This window comes from Hipposideros armiger, unplaced genomic scaffold (assembly GCF_001890085.2).
Source record: "Hipposideros armiger isolate ML-2016 unplaced genomic scaffold, ASM189008v1 scaffold_28, whole genome shotgun sequence".
In the NCBI taxonomy this organism is placed as follows: domain Eukaryota; kingdom Metazoa; phylum Chordata; class Mammalia; order Chiroptera; family Hipposideridae; genus Hipposideros; species Hipposideros armiger.
In genome coordinates this window covers 3129102-3148072 of record NW_017731378.1, presented here as the reverse complement: position 1 = coordinate 3148072, position 18971 = coordinate 3129102, and the positions used below count along the sequence as shown (strand labels likewise).

Below are 18971 nucleotides of genomic sequence, written 5' to 3'. Positions count from 1 at the left end.
GGGTTGGGGGCACTGAAGGCGAACCTTAAAGACCGCAAAATAGAAGACAGAGATCTTACCAAACGAAGAGTGCGGGCTGGGTGGCTCCGGTCCCGACCGGAGGGAAGGAGACAGCCACAGGCAGAAGGAGACGAATTCTGCGATTCCAGGAAGCCATTTCTGGATTTCACTCAGCCCGGCAATGGGCGCTGCAGCCACTGCAGGCTGGAGACCCACTGCAGACTTGGCGTTGTGGCCAGAACCTTCTCCCCATGACCGACAACACACAGTCTGTCAGGGCCGGCCAGGCTTTGGCACCCCTAGGGACTGGGGCATCGGAGCAGGGGGACCAGCCTATGACCTTTGGACCCAGAATTCTACTCTCTTTCAGAGGTCGGGCTCCAGGGGAACCACGGATAAGGAATGGAGGAGCACTGCCCTTTTCCCACACAGCCAAATTTCTCCTTGGGCCTCCTTGCTGTGCTTTGTTTCCATTTCGTAGGGCAGGTCCAGGATGGCAGCCTGGGCAGGGATGAGGACAGTGGCTTTGCTGGTTTCCCTGGCTCCCCCTACCCCAGTCCCATTGCACAAGCAAGCCCCCCCCCCACACACACACACCACTCACTTCTAGTTTCTAGCCACAAAGTTCTCTCATTCTCCTAACCCAAAGAAAGAGCCTCCTATATCCCCGCTCTACTCCCCCAGAATGGCATGTTCCCCAGACCCTCCACCACCTAGCTTCTTCCACAAAAGCAGGCCCAAGTCAGTTTTGTGCACCTGAGATTGGTCTACTGTGTACAGAGTGGGACTAGATATTATGGGGAGTGGTGTGCACCGTGGCTGCTATCCTGAGCAGAGTGGTCTGGGGCTTCGCTGAAGGTCCCTGAGAAGTCATCTTATTCACATCCCACCTAGAGAAGGCTAGTGCTGAGGCCTGTGAAGTCCTGCTTAGAGCACCACACAGGATCCTGACCCCCTTTACTGTGCCCCCGTCTCTGCAGCTTGCTAGAACCCCAGAACTCCTAGCAGATGTTGGTACCCCCACGATATGCTGCATACCCCACCTTAGACCCCTACCACCATGTACAACACCAGTGCACAATTACACCCACTCACCATAGGGACAGTCACCCACAATGATCCACACTCCACTCTAATTCATTTCCCCAATTACATACTGTCACACACAAGTATATACAGTAAAATACACATCTTATGCATGATTACATCTCACGCAATTACATTCATACATTTACAGATGATACACAATGACGTTCATACATTTAACACAAAAACAGATTCACAAGGAGAAACTAACATTCACTCTCACAAACATTAACACGTGATTCACTCACAATCACAAATACAGGTCAGTGACCACACAATTATCCAAAAAAACACAGCCCCATTTACACATGGTTACATACACACCACTACAAGCTCCAGTGTATAATGATAGTTTCGATTTGCAACTTATGCAGAAACAAGCACTTACACACAATAATTGCAAACATAATTACATACTTAAACACTATTGCAACCATTCACTATCAGTAACACCCTGATTGCCACACTATCACGAACGCACAATGCACACACACAGCTCTCACCCCCAAAAGACGTTATATCCTCTCAAGCACTAGCTGTCCCAGGAGAGCCTGGCTCTCCCTCCTTTCCTCAGCTCTGCCTTCTCTCTGTCCCCTTCCTTCTTCTCTCCAGAACCCACAGGTCCGGGCTCCCAGATGTCCCTCAATCTCAGGCACCAGTGGCTAACCCAGCAGCACCAGCTCACACCAAACCCAAGTAGCTGAAAGGAGTAGGCAGCCCTGACTCCGGATCCGGAGGATTTTATTATTTTTTCACATAAATTACACAAGCACTTTATAAAATGGTTACACAGAAAACACCTTATAAGTGCATAACTTAAACCCCTCCCCCCATGAACAGGATCTGGAGAAATAGGCTAAGTTTGTGTGAAAACCTGCCTGTGTGTATCTGGGTGTGGCTAGGATGTGTGATGGCCTGGCAGGCCAAGTGACGCTGTTGTGTGTGGGATGGTGTGTCACAGTGTGGCCATGGCCTTGTGTTTGTGAGAAGTGCCATGCTGTTCAGAATGAGTCTGGGTCACCCCTGGCCTATACCTGATAGTGAAGGTCAAGGGTGAGAAGGCTATAGCCCTGTGGGTGCATGACACTCTACCATAGAGACACTGTGTGTGACTCTGGGGTGACACCAAGAGGGTGAGTGAAATCGCCTCTGTGTGGGCCTATGGGTGTCCGTGTGAGATTAGGAATGGGATACAGAGAAAGGGTTCGAATGACAGCCCATGCTGTCCTCTGGGGACCCCAGAAGTTCTTCTTCCCCCACCTCCCCTGCCTCTCTCAGTCACATGTTAAAAATCAGAATAAAATAAAATAGACGCAAACTGAGAGGACTCTGAATAGTTCCAGAAGGCTCAGGACCGCATGGACGTCTGGGAGGAAATCATCGGTCCCTGTCCTCCGCTTTCTTCTTTCCGCAAGAGAGAACAGTTTCAGTAAGCACGCGGGCCCCTGCGGAGAGGCTTGGCGTTCCCCTCCCTCGTGCAGTCTCAAGCCTGAGGGATGGGAGAAACTCCTGGCTCTCAGGCCTTGGGGACCCCTAGGTTGGACCTGGGGCCTCTCCGGGTGTGCAGGCTCACTCGCAGGCTGACGCCACCGACGTGACGCTGGTGATCTTAGTCGAGTCGTCAGACCATGGCTGCAGGTTCTGCAGGGCGAAGAGCGAAGAATTGTGCACGCAGAGAGGGTCGGCGGGCAGCGGCTGTGCCAGGCTCTTCTGGAAGGCCTCTTGCTGCAGCTGCAAGAGGATGCGGTTCGCCTGCTGCCTCTCGGCCTCACGCTCCTCCGCGGTCTGCCGCCTGCACAGAGGACAAGCCGTTATCCACGCTTCTGGTGCGCTCCCGGGAGATAGCCGGAGCGGCACTGCCCGTGTTGGCAGAGCCCAACTCCAGCTTGGGCCTCTCTAACGCATTTCCTTATCTTGAAGGTCCTGAAGCCAACAAAGACTGGAAACCCCAAAAGTAGGTTGAGCGAGCTATCCTGGGGAAGCTGTGGTAAACTCTGCTGGGCCCAGGCAGCTGGGGCGCCCCCACCCCCACCAGCCTCGGAGGGCACAGCCAAGGGTAAGATGGCATCTCGCCTCTCCCCAGCCGAGGAAGACCAGGGGCCGCCGTCCCAAACCTGAGGGGCCTCGCCCTCCCCATCAATCCAGGGCAGAGGCAAAAGCCGGTGGATAAGAGCTCTCCCACCGGACCTCTCTTTTCCCCTTTCTCTCTGAGAACATCTCCCAGGCATCTGACCTCCTGTGCCAAGGTCTGTGTCCTGCCGGGACTCCCGCCCGACCAGTCGGCTTCCTCCGAGGCAGTCCTGGGAGGCGATGACTCACTTATTCCTTTTAATGCCTCCCCTCCACCCCGTCAACTGAGATCAAACGTCTGTCTCTAAGGTGGACAGACCTAATGGGAGTCCCCGGGGCCTCCAGAAGCAATTTGTAGGCGATCGATGAAGCCGCGCGAAGCCGGCGAGGGCCTCTCCCAGCGGCGGATTCCGGCCTCCTTCCCGCCGCCCCTTTCTGCTTTTCGCTCTGTGTGTCTCTCTGGTTCTCTTCTTTCTCTTTCTGCCCTACACTTTTAACAGCCGGTTTCTCTTTCTTTGGCCTTTGTATTTTTATCTCTTGTTTTCTTTCACCCCCACCCCTTTGGTTGTCTCAGAATTAAGGGAATTCGTTTGAAATGAAAATGAAGGATTTTGTCATCCATTGCTTTATTATACATAAGACTTCGTGAGGCTGCCGGCATTTCTTTTCTCCCTGGGGTGAGGTGTCTATCTTTGCCCCTCCCCTTTGTGCTTCAGTTTCTCTTTTTGCCCGCCACTTTGTCTTCCTCTGTCCCCCACCTCCAAGGTTGTGGGGGGAGCTTGCCTGGCTCCATCCCCTCCCCTAGACTGCGGCTCTGGGTGGGCCTTGGGGAACACCAGTGTCCCCCCTACCCAGCTATCCCCTGCTCCCTCTTTAGCTTTCCAGAAGTCTGAAGCCGGTCCCCTACCCCCATCCCAGTGGCAAGAATGTGGGGAGGAGAGAGCAACAAACTCGAGGGGCAGTGGCTTCCTTTGTGGCCACGACGGCGGAATCCCGGGCAGATTCCTTGCCTTCATTCAGAAAAAGAGGAAACTCCAATTCCTTCCTCCTGCCCCAGGCCCGCCCGGCCCGGCGCCGCCACCTTCGCCCAGAGTCTCTTGCGCTGCCCCCACCCTGAGGCCTGAGCTAGCAAGAAACTCCTGGCGGACACGAAACTATGCGGGCCAAATGTGCGGGAGGGTGCAGGGGTACAAGAGGGCACAGCAGAGAAAGAGCCGGTGTGTGCGGAAAATAAGGCTGCTTAGGAGTGAGTGGGACGCGTTATGTATGTAAGGCGGGAGGGGGGGAGAGAGATTTCCCCTTCTCCCATCACATATCTACAAGTACACTAATACGCTGTTTCCCCCCTATATATACCTTTATCTTTGTCGTGTTCGTTCTCTCTCTCTCTGCTTTCTCTCTCTCTCTCTCTCTCTCTCTCTCTCTCTCTCTCTCTCTCTCTCTCTCNTCTCTCTCTCTCTCTCTCTCTCTCTCTCTCTCTCTCTCTCTCTCTCTCTCTCACACACACACACACACACACACACACACACACACGCACATCTGCTCCTAATTGATCCCGGGTTCTGTGGGACCCTCGAAAACCCCGCCCGCAGCAGGCGCGGATTGATTTTCCCCTTCCAGGGTACAACCCGCTGCATGAAAGCCTGTCGTCTGGGGAACCGGGAGTCAGCAGAGCTCAGCCTGCGGTCTGGGGCCCCAGACGCTCTGCCCGGAGCCCGGCTGGGGCGCAGAAACAGGGTGCAGGCCATCTTATCTCCAGGCTCCGGGATAGAGAAAACATCTCTATAACCACGAGTTTGCACAAACCAAAAGCCCCGCAGGACTCACTGATTCAGGAAGCCCGGACTGCATAGACTGCTCTAACCCGGTGTTTCCCCAAGCAGCGGCGAATACCAGCCGCATCTACACAGGCAGAATGTGCCGGCCAGAAAGCCAGGAAGCCTCTGGTGAAACAGGGCAGGGGCTCTCCAGCCCCATCCCGGTCATTGGCCTCTCTTGCCACTCGCTCCCTGCGACCCTAGCAGGAGCCGCCCGCTCCTCCGAACCGATCAGAAACCAGGATCGGAGGGAGTGTGAGCGCCCAGAGAGGCCAGGAACCCAGAGCGGCCCAAGACTGCACCGCCCTTACCCGCCCCGCGCGCTCACCTCCACTTCGTCCGCCGGTTCTGGAACCAGGTTTTGACCTGCGCGTCAGTCATTTTGAGCGCCTTGGCCAGGGCAGCGCGCTCGGCCGAGGCCAGGTACTTCTGGCGGTGGAAACGCTTCTCCAGCTCGCAGATCTGCAGGCGTGTGAAGGACGTGCGCGGCTTCTTCTTCTTGGGGGGTGTCCGGTTCTGATAGGGGTGACCTATACGGCGTGTTACAGTGAAGGGTGAGAGGGCCACTGGAGCGGGAGACAGACAGACGGCAGAGGCAAGCGGCAGAGCGTCAGGAGGCGTCCCAGGCACGACACCCCGCGAATCAGCGAGCGCAGCGGCTAGACCCCCTGAGCAGGGCCTTGATCCTCCCGTCAGCCCTCAGGTCTAAGCCCTGACAGAAAACGGCCTCCTGCAGCCAAGGCCATGTCCGCTGCCACCACAGAGGCCTCCCTAGCCCTGGGCTCCAACGTTCCCAACTAGACACAGCCGGAGTCGTCTCCCCAGTTTCCTTGAGGGGCATGTCTGAGGCGAACTAAAGATTCAAGTCCCCCACAGCTCCAGGCGTCCAGCTTCAGAGAAGCTGCCCAACAGCAAGAGGCCATGCTTGGTCAAGACCCTGGACCCTGGGTCCTGACCAAAGCCTCCATCACACAGCGACATACACAGACACATTACATACAACACGGCAAATTATAGATCTATACACCCAAACAAGCTGGCAAATAGGCACAGGCACACAGGCAGACGCACACAGGACACAGGGCAACATAAGGTGACACAAAGCTACAGCCTTACACTCATTCCGGCAGAGCCTTCGTTAGGCCTGAAGTAAGATTAGAACCGGCTGTGCTTCTCCTAAGTAGGCCCTTTATAAAGTACCTTTCACAAGAGCTCCAGGACTAGTGGGCTCCAGGCTGGGGCTTCCATTAGAGCCCTTCAAGACTGGCCTGGGCTGGGAGTGGGGGAGGGAGCAGAATGGGCACCAGGCCCTGACTCACCAGGCCCAAGAGTAGTGTGTTGAGGCATTGGGGCCCCCTTGAATACAGGGCCCTTCCTGGGGGCCCAAAGTGAAATGGCTTTTCTGCTTCTGTGCACCCCACTCCAAACTTTTGCCTCAGACCGAGAGTCTGAGCCAAAGCTGGAACAGGAGCAGGGGGCCTGGGGTGCCTTGGGGTCGCCTAGCCTAAGGTCTAGCTCTAAGCTGCTCTTTAGTAGTTGGGCCTTGGATCCCAAGCCCCATGGGAGTCCCATGTCTGGTTAGGCAGGGGCCTGTGCCTCCTGCCTCCTCTCTCTAAGGCCCTACAGGGAACCCAGACTCAACTCGTGGCTGCTTCTCAGCGGGCGTGTGGGCCTGGCCCGGAGGGAGGATCGTGCTCTTGGATCCAGGGAACGCTAAGGGCCGCGGGAAGTGAAGGCAGGGAAAGGGGCCACCGCAGGAGCGAGAGCTGAATGCCGAGAGCGGAAGCGGGAGAGGAGAGAGCTGGGCGAACCGAGGAAGGCGCGGAGTAGGCAGCGAAGAGGGCGGCAGCCGGCGCCGCCGAGTGCGTAATCGTCCCAGGAGTTGTCCTTTGGTGGCTAATCGATCGTGGGCCTGGCGGGTGCATTATTCACGCCCGAGGGCCGGGTGTTGGGGGAGGAAGCCCAGCCCGGACAGAACGAAAATGAAGCGGGCGGCTCAGCCTCACGCTGCCACCGACCTGAACCAAGCCCGCAGTCCGGGCCCACCAACTCTGTTGCTTTACTCGGGCTCGTGGCCTCTGCCCGTCTGGCAGCGTAACAAGACACTGGAGCTTGGTGTGTGTGTGTGTGTGTGTGTGTGTGTGTGTGTGTGTGTGTGTGTGTGTGTGTGTGTGTGTGTAGGGGACTAGCGGTGGGCAACCTGTTCTTTCCTTGCGTCTGATTCTGGCTTGCCGCCTGGCCAGAGAACATCGGCCCGGACGGAAGAAACAGTTTGTTCACTTCGCGCCCCTTTCTCCGAGATTCCCGAGCCCCAAATGCCGGGGGAAGGTAGTCCCGAAGCTACACTCCCCTTCCCTCCGCCTGATCAGGCCCAGGGACTCCGAGAGCGGATCAAGGAGCGCTCCTCAGAGCAGGGTCCTGCCAGAGAGACGTAAAGGGGCCCAGGCTGGGAGAACTCTCCCCGCATGGCAACTCCGCGAGCATAGAAAGGTGGCGGGCGGCTGAACTTGGGGGAAGCGCCAAGGAGAGCTGGGCGAACTGGCGCGCAAAGGGGGCTGCGGGGAGCCGCTGGGCCGGGGAAAGGTAGCGCAGAGCCCGGGCCGCGGCCAGGCGGGGCGCGCGCGGGCCGGACTCACCTGTGAATCTGTCCTTTGTGTATCTGCGGTTACTCTCCATCCAGGGGAAGGTGAGGCCGGTGAGGTTGTTGACTCCCGGCACAGCAGGCACGGAGGGAACGGTGGGCAAGCCGGTAGCCAGAGGCTGGGGGTGGGCCACCGCTCCAGCTAGCGGCCTGTGCGCGGGCACCCGGATCACCCCCGCAGCGCTCAGCGCCCCTCCGCCGCCGCTGCCCCCGCCGCCACCGCCGCCCGGACCGGGGCCGCCCGCCAAGGCCATGTTCACGTTGTAGGAGCCAGCCAGCGGGCCCATACTGCAGGCGCTACCGCCGCCGCCCGCCGGGCCACCAGGACCGCTCGGGCCGCCAGCGCCATAGGCCCCCGCGCCCCCGGCCCCAGCCCCGGCCACGGGTCCCCCGCCGCCGTAAGCGTAGGCGCCTCCGACCAAACAGCCAAGGCCATATTCTCCGTCCTGGAGGCGCGAGTTGGGCCCCATGCAGCCGCCCTGGTCCGGGCTGTTGAGGATCTGGTCGATACCGAAGCTGATGGGCTCCGCGTGGCCCGGGTGGAGATGGTGCGGACCCAGGTGCTCCATGCTGGGCCCCGGCCCCGGCCCCGCGAGGGGGGGGGGGCTGGGCGGCGGCGCTCGCTGTTCTTGGCTCTGGGGGCAGCGCACAGGGGCGCGAAGGCGGCAGCGCGGCTCCTGGCTGCGCGGAGACTTGGAGGAGAAGTGCGCAGAAGGGCTAAAGTAGGGGGGAGGGGAAAGAGAGAGGGGGCGCCGTATTCTGCCCTTCTCTGGCTGCTCCTTCACCACTCAGGCTGCTCGCTAGCTGTTGACTCTGGGACATCAATCACCGGACGAAAAAGCCCGGTGCGAGCTAGCCTCGCAGTTTCGGCCGGGTCTCTCCATTGGCTGTGCACGGAGAGGAGCCGGGTGAATGACAGCGCGGGGGAGGGGCGGAGACGAGGAGCGAGAGGCCGGGAGCCCAGGCAGATGCCAGAGCCAGAGACAGAAGGACGGAGACCGAGGCTCAGAGAAGTAGTTTAGGAAGAGGGGAACCAGAGACTTAAAAGGAGAAAGAAAAAGAACAGGAGGCGGCCATTCCCTGAGACCGATACACAGATGGAGCCCAAGAGATGGAGGTCACAGCCCTCTTCCCAGCTAGGCAGGGGCCGCCCACTCAATTTGAATTGGACCAAAGGGGTCCAGCCCACTGGCCTCTGGGGAAGAGGTGTCCCTGCGCTACAGGAGAATCTCCCCAAGGGCTCAACCGGGAAACACCTGTCCATCAACCAGAGGATTTACACCAAACTTCAAATCCAGCTTGTTAAAAAGTAGAAGACTGTCAACTCCCCAGGTATGGAGCCCAGGCCCCTGAGGCAGGAAGGTGAGTTCAGGCTTGTCCTTCTTTAAAACACAGGCCTATGAACAACTGGCTATATGTTGAAAAAAAAAATTCAACCACCTCCAACTCAGCCGTTTAGAGAAACTGAGGAAAGGAAGACGTCTGAAAGGCAGGCACAAAACAAAAGAGTTGGCTTGGGGCTTGCTGCCAGGGTGCCCATGCCTCAAGATTCCCTTTTCCTTTAAAATAAACAGATGTTTCAAGAAGCAGTTCCCACAGTATGTGAATGAATTCAATCAGGTTGCTTTCACCTAGAAACTAGCCCAGGGCTGGTTATTCCAAGCAAGAAACCTTTGGACTGTGAGGGGAAGGAGTTATTTTCTTTTGGAATCTTGGGAGGGAGGCCTAGGGGCTTAAGGCAGTGCGGGCTGGAGATGGTGAGACCAAGATGAGGGAAGTGCATCCAGGACAAATTTAGGCCTTTTCATCGTTTTGCCTGTGGCTGACTGGCTTAGAGCCCAGGAGAGAAGGAGGAAACTCCCTTTTTCTGCTTCCTCTCTTTCTCCTCTCCAGTATGGAAAGGTCCTCTCCCTCCCAAGAGCCAAAGTCTGGGAAGGGCACAGTTTGGATCACTTGGGATCTATTTTTGGTCTATTCCAGATTCAACAGGCCTTCAGGGAAGGGCTGTTTCTATCAGGCAAGATGCTAGAATGTGAAGGCGCACATTCTACTTATCAAGTCTCATTGCAGTGTAGTATTTGCTTTGGCTATGTTGGTTACTTCCACTTGAAGAGATCTCCTTGGAGGCAAGAATGGCTTACTTATCTCTATTCCCCACTATGGACTATAGCCCCAATCCACAAAATATACTCATCTTGAATGAATAATGAATGAATGTCCTTATTCAGCGACTTTATATGAGTACCTATTATGTGTCAGGCATGGTTCTTGGCATTGATAAAACAGCAGTAAACAAAACAAAGTTCCTGCCTTCATGGAACTGACATTCCATAGAGGGGGGTCAGACAATAAACCAAGAAGCAAATACAATAAGCCAGGTGGTAATAAGTGTTATGGAAAACACTATAAACTCTACACCAACTCTTTAAAATGAGTATTATCCCTATTTTACAGATGTAAAGAAACCAAATTTCAGAGAGGCTAAGTGACTTGATCAAGATGGTGGGGCTGAATTGGACTTGCTTTTATGGGTTACCCTGAAAACCTGACTGCTGGTTGGAAGGGCATCTCTATGGGGAAAAAGTTGTCTGGACTCCAGGCAGGTAGACAAAGGCCCACTCAATACAAAGCCAGATGTGGTGTTTGTAAACACTAAGCAGAAACATGAGTAGAGAGCTCCACTGGATGAGTACAACCTACCCAATCCAGGTTCCATAACTTTCAATGGCAATTGTTTGAACTGGAATGTGTCTCTTTCCTGCCTCTTATCTTGAGGGAACTAGAGATAGACATAAATGTTTTATTGAGAAACTACTATGTGCCAGACAGCACAACACACTGATCTCATGTAAGACTCACAATAACTCTGTGAAGTTAATAGAAACATCTCCATTGTTTAATCATTAAGAAAACAAAATGAATGTTCACAGCAATATTATTCATAATGCCCCAAAAGTGGAAACAACTCAAATGTCCATCATTTGATGAATGAATAAATAAAATGTGATATATTCATACAATTGAATATTATTCAGCCATAAAAAAGAAAGTCCTGGTTCATACTACAACATGGAAGAACCTAGAAAACATTATTTTAAGTGAAAGAAGCCAAGCACAAAAGGTCACATATTATATGATTCCATTTATGTGAACCATCCAGACTAGGCAAATTCATAAAGGTGGAAAGTAGATTAGTGGTTGCCAGGAGCTGAAGGGGAGGGAAGTAGGAAGTAACTGCACATGGATACAAAGTTTCTATTTGGAATAATGAAAATATTTTGAATTAGATAGTGGTGATGGTTGCACAACTGAATATACGAAAAATTACTAAATTGTATGATTTAAATGACTGAAATTACGGTGTGTGAAATATATCTCATTAAAAACAAAAACTGAGACTCGGTAAGATAAACAAAGTTGCCCAAAGTCCCACAGACAGAAGAGAATTGAGCTGGGATCCCCAAACCTGAACTACTTTCCCTGTAGAGGGTGAAAACTATGGGGAGAGGCCCTTCAGCATCCTTTGAGGCTGGGTCCCAGTTGCCTTGCTCTGCCTTGCTCTTTTTAGTCAATAAGTCACATTTATGTCTAACCACAGTTCTGTATGCTGCAATTAAAACCGCATCTTTCTAGGTTATCCTCAGAACAATTTCTCTTTGTCACACTCTGACCCATGCAGGAAACCCTCAAATGTTCCTAACACTCCTCCTTTCCTCCCTTCTTCCTCCTCCAGATGCATCTTTCCAGCTCTTAATGGCTTTCCAATCCTGCCTGTTCCAACCCTTTCTTATGCAGCTCTTGAACTCCTCAGCTCTGGTGCGAGTTGTCTGGGGTACCTGGGAGGAAAAGTAGCTTTTGCTGGCCCAGTCTAAACTTGGCAGAGGTCACAGCTTCCTAGGGGCCCACTAAGGCTGTCAGAATGCTCTACTCATCAAATCCAGCAACTCAGGGACATCCTGCCTTTCTCTTTCCCTCACTACTGCCTGCCTGCCTGATCTCTTCCGGACTTTCCACCCACCTCTCTTGCTTACCAGAAGCAACCTTTTATCCCAATCCATTTCTGAACTGCTGACCTCCCCCGAGTTGGGGTTCTTAGAGTCTAGCTTGACCTTGGCCTTTGTCTTCCAGTGGGATAGTGGCTGAGGGCAGAGTTACCCTCTCAGTCCCTTCTATGCCTCGGAAGATGAGACAAGAGGGCCAGGATACTCCGGCCCCTGCTACTTCCCAAAGCAGTGCTACCGGTTGGCAAGTTTTCTGAAATGGGCGAGGAGACTCACACAGAGCTTCTATTTGGTGCAGTTTCTGTGTTTCCACAGTGCTTTTCCATGCCTTGCAGAGTAGCCCTGTGAGAAAAGAGGAGGGGACATAAAGAAGGCAGGACTCACAAAGCACCAGTTATGTCCAAGGCACCTTCCGTCACACTTATTATCTCATCCTCCAGTCATCCTGTGATGTGGCTTTTGTTGTCTCCATTTTACGGATGAGAAAACTGAGGCACTGAAAGCTGGAAAGGGACAGAGACTGGACTCCAATAGTGCTTTTCTGACTCTCTTCATTACAAACTGCTTCCAACACCAAACTTGGCAGCTGAGGTCCTTACCTTGCAGGAGGAGTATCTTTGCACATGTCTAGGTGAGTTCTAGCCCTGAGGCCACCTGGTAACATCCACTCTCCCAGCACCACCCAACCCCCCCACCCCTTGCCTGAAGAATAAAAAAGTGCCTCCAATTAAAAAGAGGAGCAGCTGGGCCTGAGGCTGGGGCTGGGGTAGGAAAAAAGGGAGGGCTCAGCCACTTGGGAGGCCCTTTTGGATCCCACCAGCTCCCTCCCTCCTCTGGGAGAGAACCCTGGGCCAGGGGTTGTCCTTTAGCTTAGGGGTATGTGTGATAACTTAATTACTTTGTGTTTGTGGGGCTATGTCCACAAGGGGAAAGCTGGATATGGAAGTGTGCATGACAGTGAGGGTTGTTGTGCAGATATACTGGGCTTGTCTTTAAGGAATAATTTTTAAAATTTATCCAACTATGTTTTTACCCAAATATGTACTGAATGTCCATTATATATCAGTGTTAGGCTGTTGGGACACAACTGCAAACAAAATGCATGTCAGTATGAGTAGTGGGGAAGAGGAAGGGAGTCTGGGTCATTTTTACAACTGGATTTGTTGATGTGAGGATGTGTGTGTCAGTGAGAATGCAAGTGAATGTGTTTTCTGTAACAGGGTGAGTATGTATCTCTACAACTGTTCCTCTGTAATGGACACATATGATGGTATCCCTCAGCTACTGTGTGCAAGTGTGAATGGAATAATGATGTGTGCTGCTGATGGTGTATGTATCTGTGGGAGGGATATCTTATTTTCTAGTGTAGCTGTCAGGGAAATGGTCATATGTGGGTCCATGGGTGTGGGAAGGGGGAGATAGGGTATGCCCAATGGGTATTAGCAGGTAAAGAATGAAACAGGCTGAGAAAGATGTAAGGGGACGTGTAACATGAAGTGGTCCATGGTGGGACCGTTGAGGCTTGGATTCCCAATACCAAAGGTGCCCCTTCTGCCTTGCTCACCTGCCTCAGTAAAGGTGGCAGAAAATGTCCTGTTCCATGGAGGATGCCTGCACAGCTGGTGACTTAGGTGCTTAGAGACCCAGTAAAGGGCACTCCACTTTCCCAGAGTCCTGAGGGTGGGGGTGGGGATGGGGTTGTCTCTAGAAGCCTAAATTGGGGAAGGAAGGAGATAGCAGGTCACGCTGGTTCCAGCTATACGACTGAATGATTTTTTTTAGGGCTTGGGGAGGAAGGCAGGGGTGTATAAGGCCAGCCTCAGGTGCCCCCACCCAATCCTTATAGTAACAGGAACCAAGGAACCCTCCAACATGAAAAGACAAGCACACATTTCCTATCAGTGGAGGGACTCCAGAAGGTAGGAGGGGACAGACCTTCTTTGATATAGGATATACCTTAGTGTCATCTGGTTTAGGGGCCATCACCTCTCTTCTCCAGCCCCACCCCCTTACCTCAGAGCCAGCTTGAGCAAGGGAGTCTTTATGTTTGGCCCTCCTTTCTAAGGCTCCCCTTCTCAGTTTCTGACTGAAAGGAAGCTGTTGGCCCCATCAGCCCTGGGCACTGAGCCTCTCTTTGACCAACTCCCTCCCAAGAAAGAGCCAAAGACCCTCAGGTCCCACCATCCAGCATTAGTGCCCTTGACAGGGTATATCTTTGATTCTAGGTCTCCTCTCAGGATGCCAGAATGGAGGAAAGGGTAGGGCAGAGGGTGTGTGGAGAGAAGGTTCAGGGCAGGACAGATCCCCACAGCCCTGTTATCCCCTGACAGCTCCTGGAGGGCTCCCTGACCATCGCCCAAGAGAGCACCAAGTTGGGCCTCCCACCAGTGGATCCCAATAGAGCAGCTTGGCGTAGGCCCATCTTCCCTTCCTTAGCCTCTACCTTTGGCTCTACTCCGCTGCCAGTTGGGTCTGTGCCTGTTGGAGGAATTTTGGGTGGCAGAGGGCACCCCGGGTAGCCCCACCCAGTACAGGGGAGGAAGAGGGAGCCGGGAGAGGGCTAGCCCACCACAGGCCAGGCCTCCGAGGGCCACCACCATCTTCTAACAACTATCCTACTGTCTGAGATGAGCGAGGGGCGGACCGACACCCTTCCTGATCCGCTGCCGGACCTCTGCAGCTGTGCGGGTTCTCCCACTGCACCTCGCAGTAAAGTCAGAATGAGCGATCTTTCTGGCATCGCCAAGAGCTTGCAGTGCCCTTATCTATGCACTTCTCGCTTGGATTTCTCGCCCCCAAGGGAGCATAGATTTGGCCTCAGAGAAAGGGCAGGTGGAAACCTCTGAGCCCCAAAACCCGGACTCCCAGGGGGCCTGAATCCGGGCTATGGAGGGGAAGTCTGAGTTGAAGGTCTCATGGTCACTCCTAGGATCTCAGCCCACCTTGGCATAGACAAATCTCGTGATTTGGCGGGCGTGAGGGGCGCCTCGGAAGCTGCGGGCCCCGGCTAAGCCGCGGCCAGGGCTGCTCTGGGAACGGATAACCCGGCCGGCTGGGACGCCGCCTCTGCCGCCGGTTGAGAGGGCCTGGCCGGCAGGCAAACCTGGTGGATTCGGGAAGTGTCATCGAGTTTGAAATGAACCCTCTAAGCTTCTCCTCCATCCGAAAAGCAAGGGGGGGGGGGCGGTACGAATTTGGCCTGGGAGACCCAGCTGCTGCAGGGCTGCTGCTGGGGTAGTGGTGGTGGGATGATGCGTTCCATATCCATCTTGACTGCACATGGACCCCCGCTTACACACAAATGGTTGCGCACAGATACACGAAACACCCGAGGCTTCCCAGGTAGAACGTCGGAGCAGCTACAACACCCTCTCACACCAACTCCCAGACCCACACTCACCGTTGCACACAAAACGCAGACAGTCTTGTATGCAGTCCCCACGGATGCTTACAAAGCCTCCTTCACACATCCACGCACAGGTGCCCACAGACACACCCAGCCACACTCACATCCCCTCCACACAGATGAAAAACGAAACAAAATCTTCACACACGCAACCTGCAGGTCACACTGCACAGGTACGCACAGGCTCTAGGATCCTGCAGGGACACCCCCCTTCCACAGGCCCCTCCTGCTCCCTCTCTTCACACTCTGCCAGCCCCATTGGGCTCACAAGCAGCCACACAGTTTCCCAACTTTTTTGGGAAGTCCAAGGTTGCTTTCTCTCAGAGGTGGGCGGGGCGGACAGAGCCGCAGGTGCCAGAAGTGGGGGGCGCGGAAGGGTGAGGAACTGTATCCATATGCATGGGCTTGGCGCACAAAGAGCAGCTGCCCAAAGCTCAGCCCCCGCGGGCCCAGAGTTGTGCAGAGATGGAGGCGGCCCAGCTAATTGAATTAGGCTGGCCAGACCCTGCCACCCGCACGCCACCAGCGTCCCCTCTGCCACCCGTCCCCAGGCGCCGCAGGCGCTCATTGGGTGCCGAGGGATGGACTGATGGAAGGAGGCGCCGCCGCCTGAGCCCCTGCCTGGGGCGGCCTCCCCCGCTCCCCCTCCCCGCCACTCCCCACCGCAAATAATCCCATTGTCCCGCCGACTGTGTGAGGTACTGTGTACCAGGGATCCCCAACTGGACTGTGACGCTGTGATTGATGGGACGGCAGCAAAGGAGCTGACATGGCCCTCCTCCACCCACCCTTCTCCCTGGTTCTCAGCTGCCTCTGATTTGGGTGCCCCTTCCCTGCCAGAGAAGCGGGGTGTGAGGAGAAGGGACGTGAACCACTGCTGGGAATCAGACGGTCTTTGAGGCCTTAGTGAGGGAGATGTGCTCCATGTGGGCAGACAGAGTGCAGCTTGTGTCAGAGTGGGGCGAATGAGTGGGTTGGACTTTGACTGACTTCATGAGTGTGCAAAAGCTTTGAGAGCTGTAAGCCCCTCCCTGCACAGTGTGTGTGTGTGTGTGGGTCTGTGTGTGTGTGTGGGGGGGTCTGTGTGTGAGTGTAGGGGAGATATCCTAGAGACTGAGCCATGGGGATCCCAGGAGTGGGGAACAGGGCCACCACCCCGGGAACCTAGGGCTGCTATGGGCTTGAGGGATTATCCAGTGGCCAGCACTGCTGCTGAGACCCTGCTCCAGCCAGGACAGCCCTCCCACCTGCTGCTGCCCTCCACTGCTGCTTGCTGCGTGTCTCCAAACCACTTAGGATACACGATGAGGTGAGGTTCCCAAGAAATCCAACTGGGGGTGGAGCAATCCCAGGCTAGGAGCCTTGTGCCCTCCAGAGGGGCTCAGTGCATTGGGCAGGGACCAGAAATTTTGGAGGAGTAGCGCCAAAGGGAGCAGTTGCTGCGGCTGCCTCCACAACCCTTTGCCCTGCTGCCCAAGGCTCCTGAGAGAGGGTGGGGGTGGGAGTGGGTGGCAATGATCTGGGGGTAGGCCCGGCAGTACACCCAGAGAGTGCTAGGCACCAAGGAGAGCTAGGCACTCTTGCAGGCTAAGGGCCAGGCCTCTGCAGCCTGTACCGTATTTTCTGGGACTTTTACTGCATCACTGAGATGAGCAGTGACATCCCCCTCTCCCCTTTCATAAATATTGCATCTTCCCAATGCAATTACAGGAGACGGAGCGGCATGAACATTTACTAAATAAGATTATGGGGTAATGCTAATGCAGTTTATGTCTGCGCTCTGACACCAGACAAACTCCCTATTAATAACCTCTCAATGAGGTGGGAGGCTCAGAAGGCAGAGCCTGGGGCTGCCCAGGCCACACACTCGGTAAGATTGGCCACAGCATGGCTGCCCTGCATTCCAGGGCTCCATCAGCCTGTGTCCTCTCCTGGGCTGCCAGGGCCACCCTCCTCTCTGGGCCTCTTGGCTTGAAGCTCCCCTTCTCCAGAGGCAGCCTCACCATCTGCCTCCAAGCTGGGGAGCCTCATTCACACTCTCACTTCAATCTTTTAACTTATTTTTGGGCAACAGTTTGGTCCCAGCTCATGCTCTACCCCTCTCTTCAAAATCCACACTGCTCCTTAAAGGGCATACAGGGCACATTCTTCCCTGGCTTAGAAACTGCTCACCGTTGCCTATAGAGAAATGGAAACCCTTTATCGGTAGTACCCTCCCCCAATCTCTGGCTACCATTAGTCTTTTTGTATCAACTGAGATAACATACTCTCACACTTGCACCCAACTCTTGGGTGCAATGCTCTGACAACACCCACGCCCCCACCACAAAAAAAGAAAAGAGAAAATTCCTACTCCTACTTCAAAACCCAGCTCAAATTTCTGCTTCCCTAACATTCTCCCTCAAGTGGCCAATTCATGAGTCCCTCAAGTGGCCAATAGCACACAGTTTTAAAAATTGCCTTTTTTGTTACTGTAGATTTGGAATCACAGAGACATGGATTGGAGTCCCAGCCACACTGCTTTACAAATGTGAATTAACAGATCAATTCATTTCTCTGGACCTTGCTTTTTTTGTTTATAAAACATGCACAGTGGACTCTGCCTTCTATTTCATCAAGCCATTGTCAGAATCAACATAAAGATAAAACAATGTAAAAGTTTCCTAATTCATTGGGTGTATCTGCTTTATCATCTTTCTTTCTTTTTTATTTTTTTTAAAGATTTTTTTTTTAATTGGGGCATTGGGGAATGGGAACAGTGCTGGGGAATTGGGGAAAGGGGAACAGACAAGTTGCTGTCCTTTTGTTCTTCAGTCTAGTTGTGGAGGACGTTGCTTCACTGGCCCAAGTTGGCACCATCATTGCGCTCTTCCCGGGCGAGGCAGATCAGTTGCCAGCTTCTGGAGGCCACTCATGGCAGCTGCTGGCTGCTCACGCTGGCTGCCAGCTACACATGGTAGCTTATGGCAACCCACTGCAGCAAGGGACTGCAGCCTACGCCGTCGCCGGTGACCCACAGCAGCCCAGCTCCAGGTTGAGCTGTTGTTCAGCATCTTAGCTGTAGAGGGCAGTGTCACTGGCGCTCATATGTGGGATCCAAACTGGGGCCCTCTGGCGTCCCAACCCAGCTCTTAACCAACGCGCCACTCGGCCGGCCCCTTTATCATTTTTCTTATTGCATTAACATTTACCATACGTAAAATGTTTGTCATCTCTGCTGGTCTGGGAGTCCTTGGAACTGAATGTTGTTCAGCACTGCTCAGGTTCTCAGACCTAGTTGATGAGTTCCTCAGACATGTTAGATACCCTTCTCCTTGCCTCCCAAACTTCCCTCCTCTTGAGGGTCTCATTGAGAGGACAAGGCTAAGGCAGTCGACAAAAGTTCCGGGGAAATAGGATATTGATGCAACAGAAAAGTGCAGGTAGGATTTCAAGGTCAAGAGAGCCAGCCCCCTGTCTCAGGCCTCGCCGTGGTGCTGGCTGGTCATTAACACAGCCCTGAGTTCTTCTTGGCCTTCAAATAAAAAGACATTTCATGCCCAAGGACCACAGTAATGAGAGCCAGGGAGGGGTTGGGTAGCCTGCAGCCTCAGCAAAAGCTTCCCCACCTCAGAGGCCTCCCCTCCTTCCTCCTTCCTGCCCCATCCCTCTGAAGTCAGCAAAAACTTTCTGAACAGCTTCTGGAAGAAGGAGGTTCCTTTGCCTTTGGAGCAGGCAGAGGGCTGAGGGACACCGGCAAGGCCTCTCTATAGGCCTTCTGGGGCCTCTCTCTGCTCCCACCTCTTTACCAAGGCCAAACCATCTTTACCTCAGAGAGGCCATAGGGCCTGTGGGGACAGGCTGGGGCCCAGGGCCTGGAAGTTGGGGGCGTGAGGGCAATGCTTTACCATATTCTCCAGTCCCTTTTCCCTTAAAACTGGGGCTATACCTGGTCAGGCCAGCACTTACCA

At 54.2% G+C, this 18971-nt stretch overlaps 1 protein-coding gene across 2 annotated transcripts; it reads right to left on the bottom strand.

Annotated features, from left to right (window-relative positions):
* Window positions 1–1816: 1816 nt before the first annotated feature.
* TLX1 (T cell leukemia homeobox 1) lies at window positions 1817–8736 on the bottom strand. 2 transcript variants are annotated; one of them, XM_019636270.1, is made up of 3 exons: window positions 7610–8736; window positions 5302–5539; window positions 1817–2878 (listed from the first exon to the last, which is right to left on the bottom strand). In XM_019636270.1, exons 1-3 carry the CDS (start codon window positions 8181–8183, stop codon window positions 2656–2658), a joined length of 1035 nt encoding a protein of 344 aa, XP_019491815.1. In that variant the 5' UTR covers window positions 8184–8736; the 3' UTR covers window positions 1817–2655. The 2 variants fall into 2 exon arrangements, with proteins under 2 accessions (XP_019491815.1, XP_019491816.1); XM_019636271.1 differs by having other exon boundaries at window positions 5302–5503.
* Between the last annotated feature and the right edge of the window lie 10235 nt (window positions 8737–18971).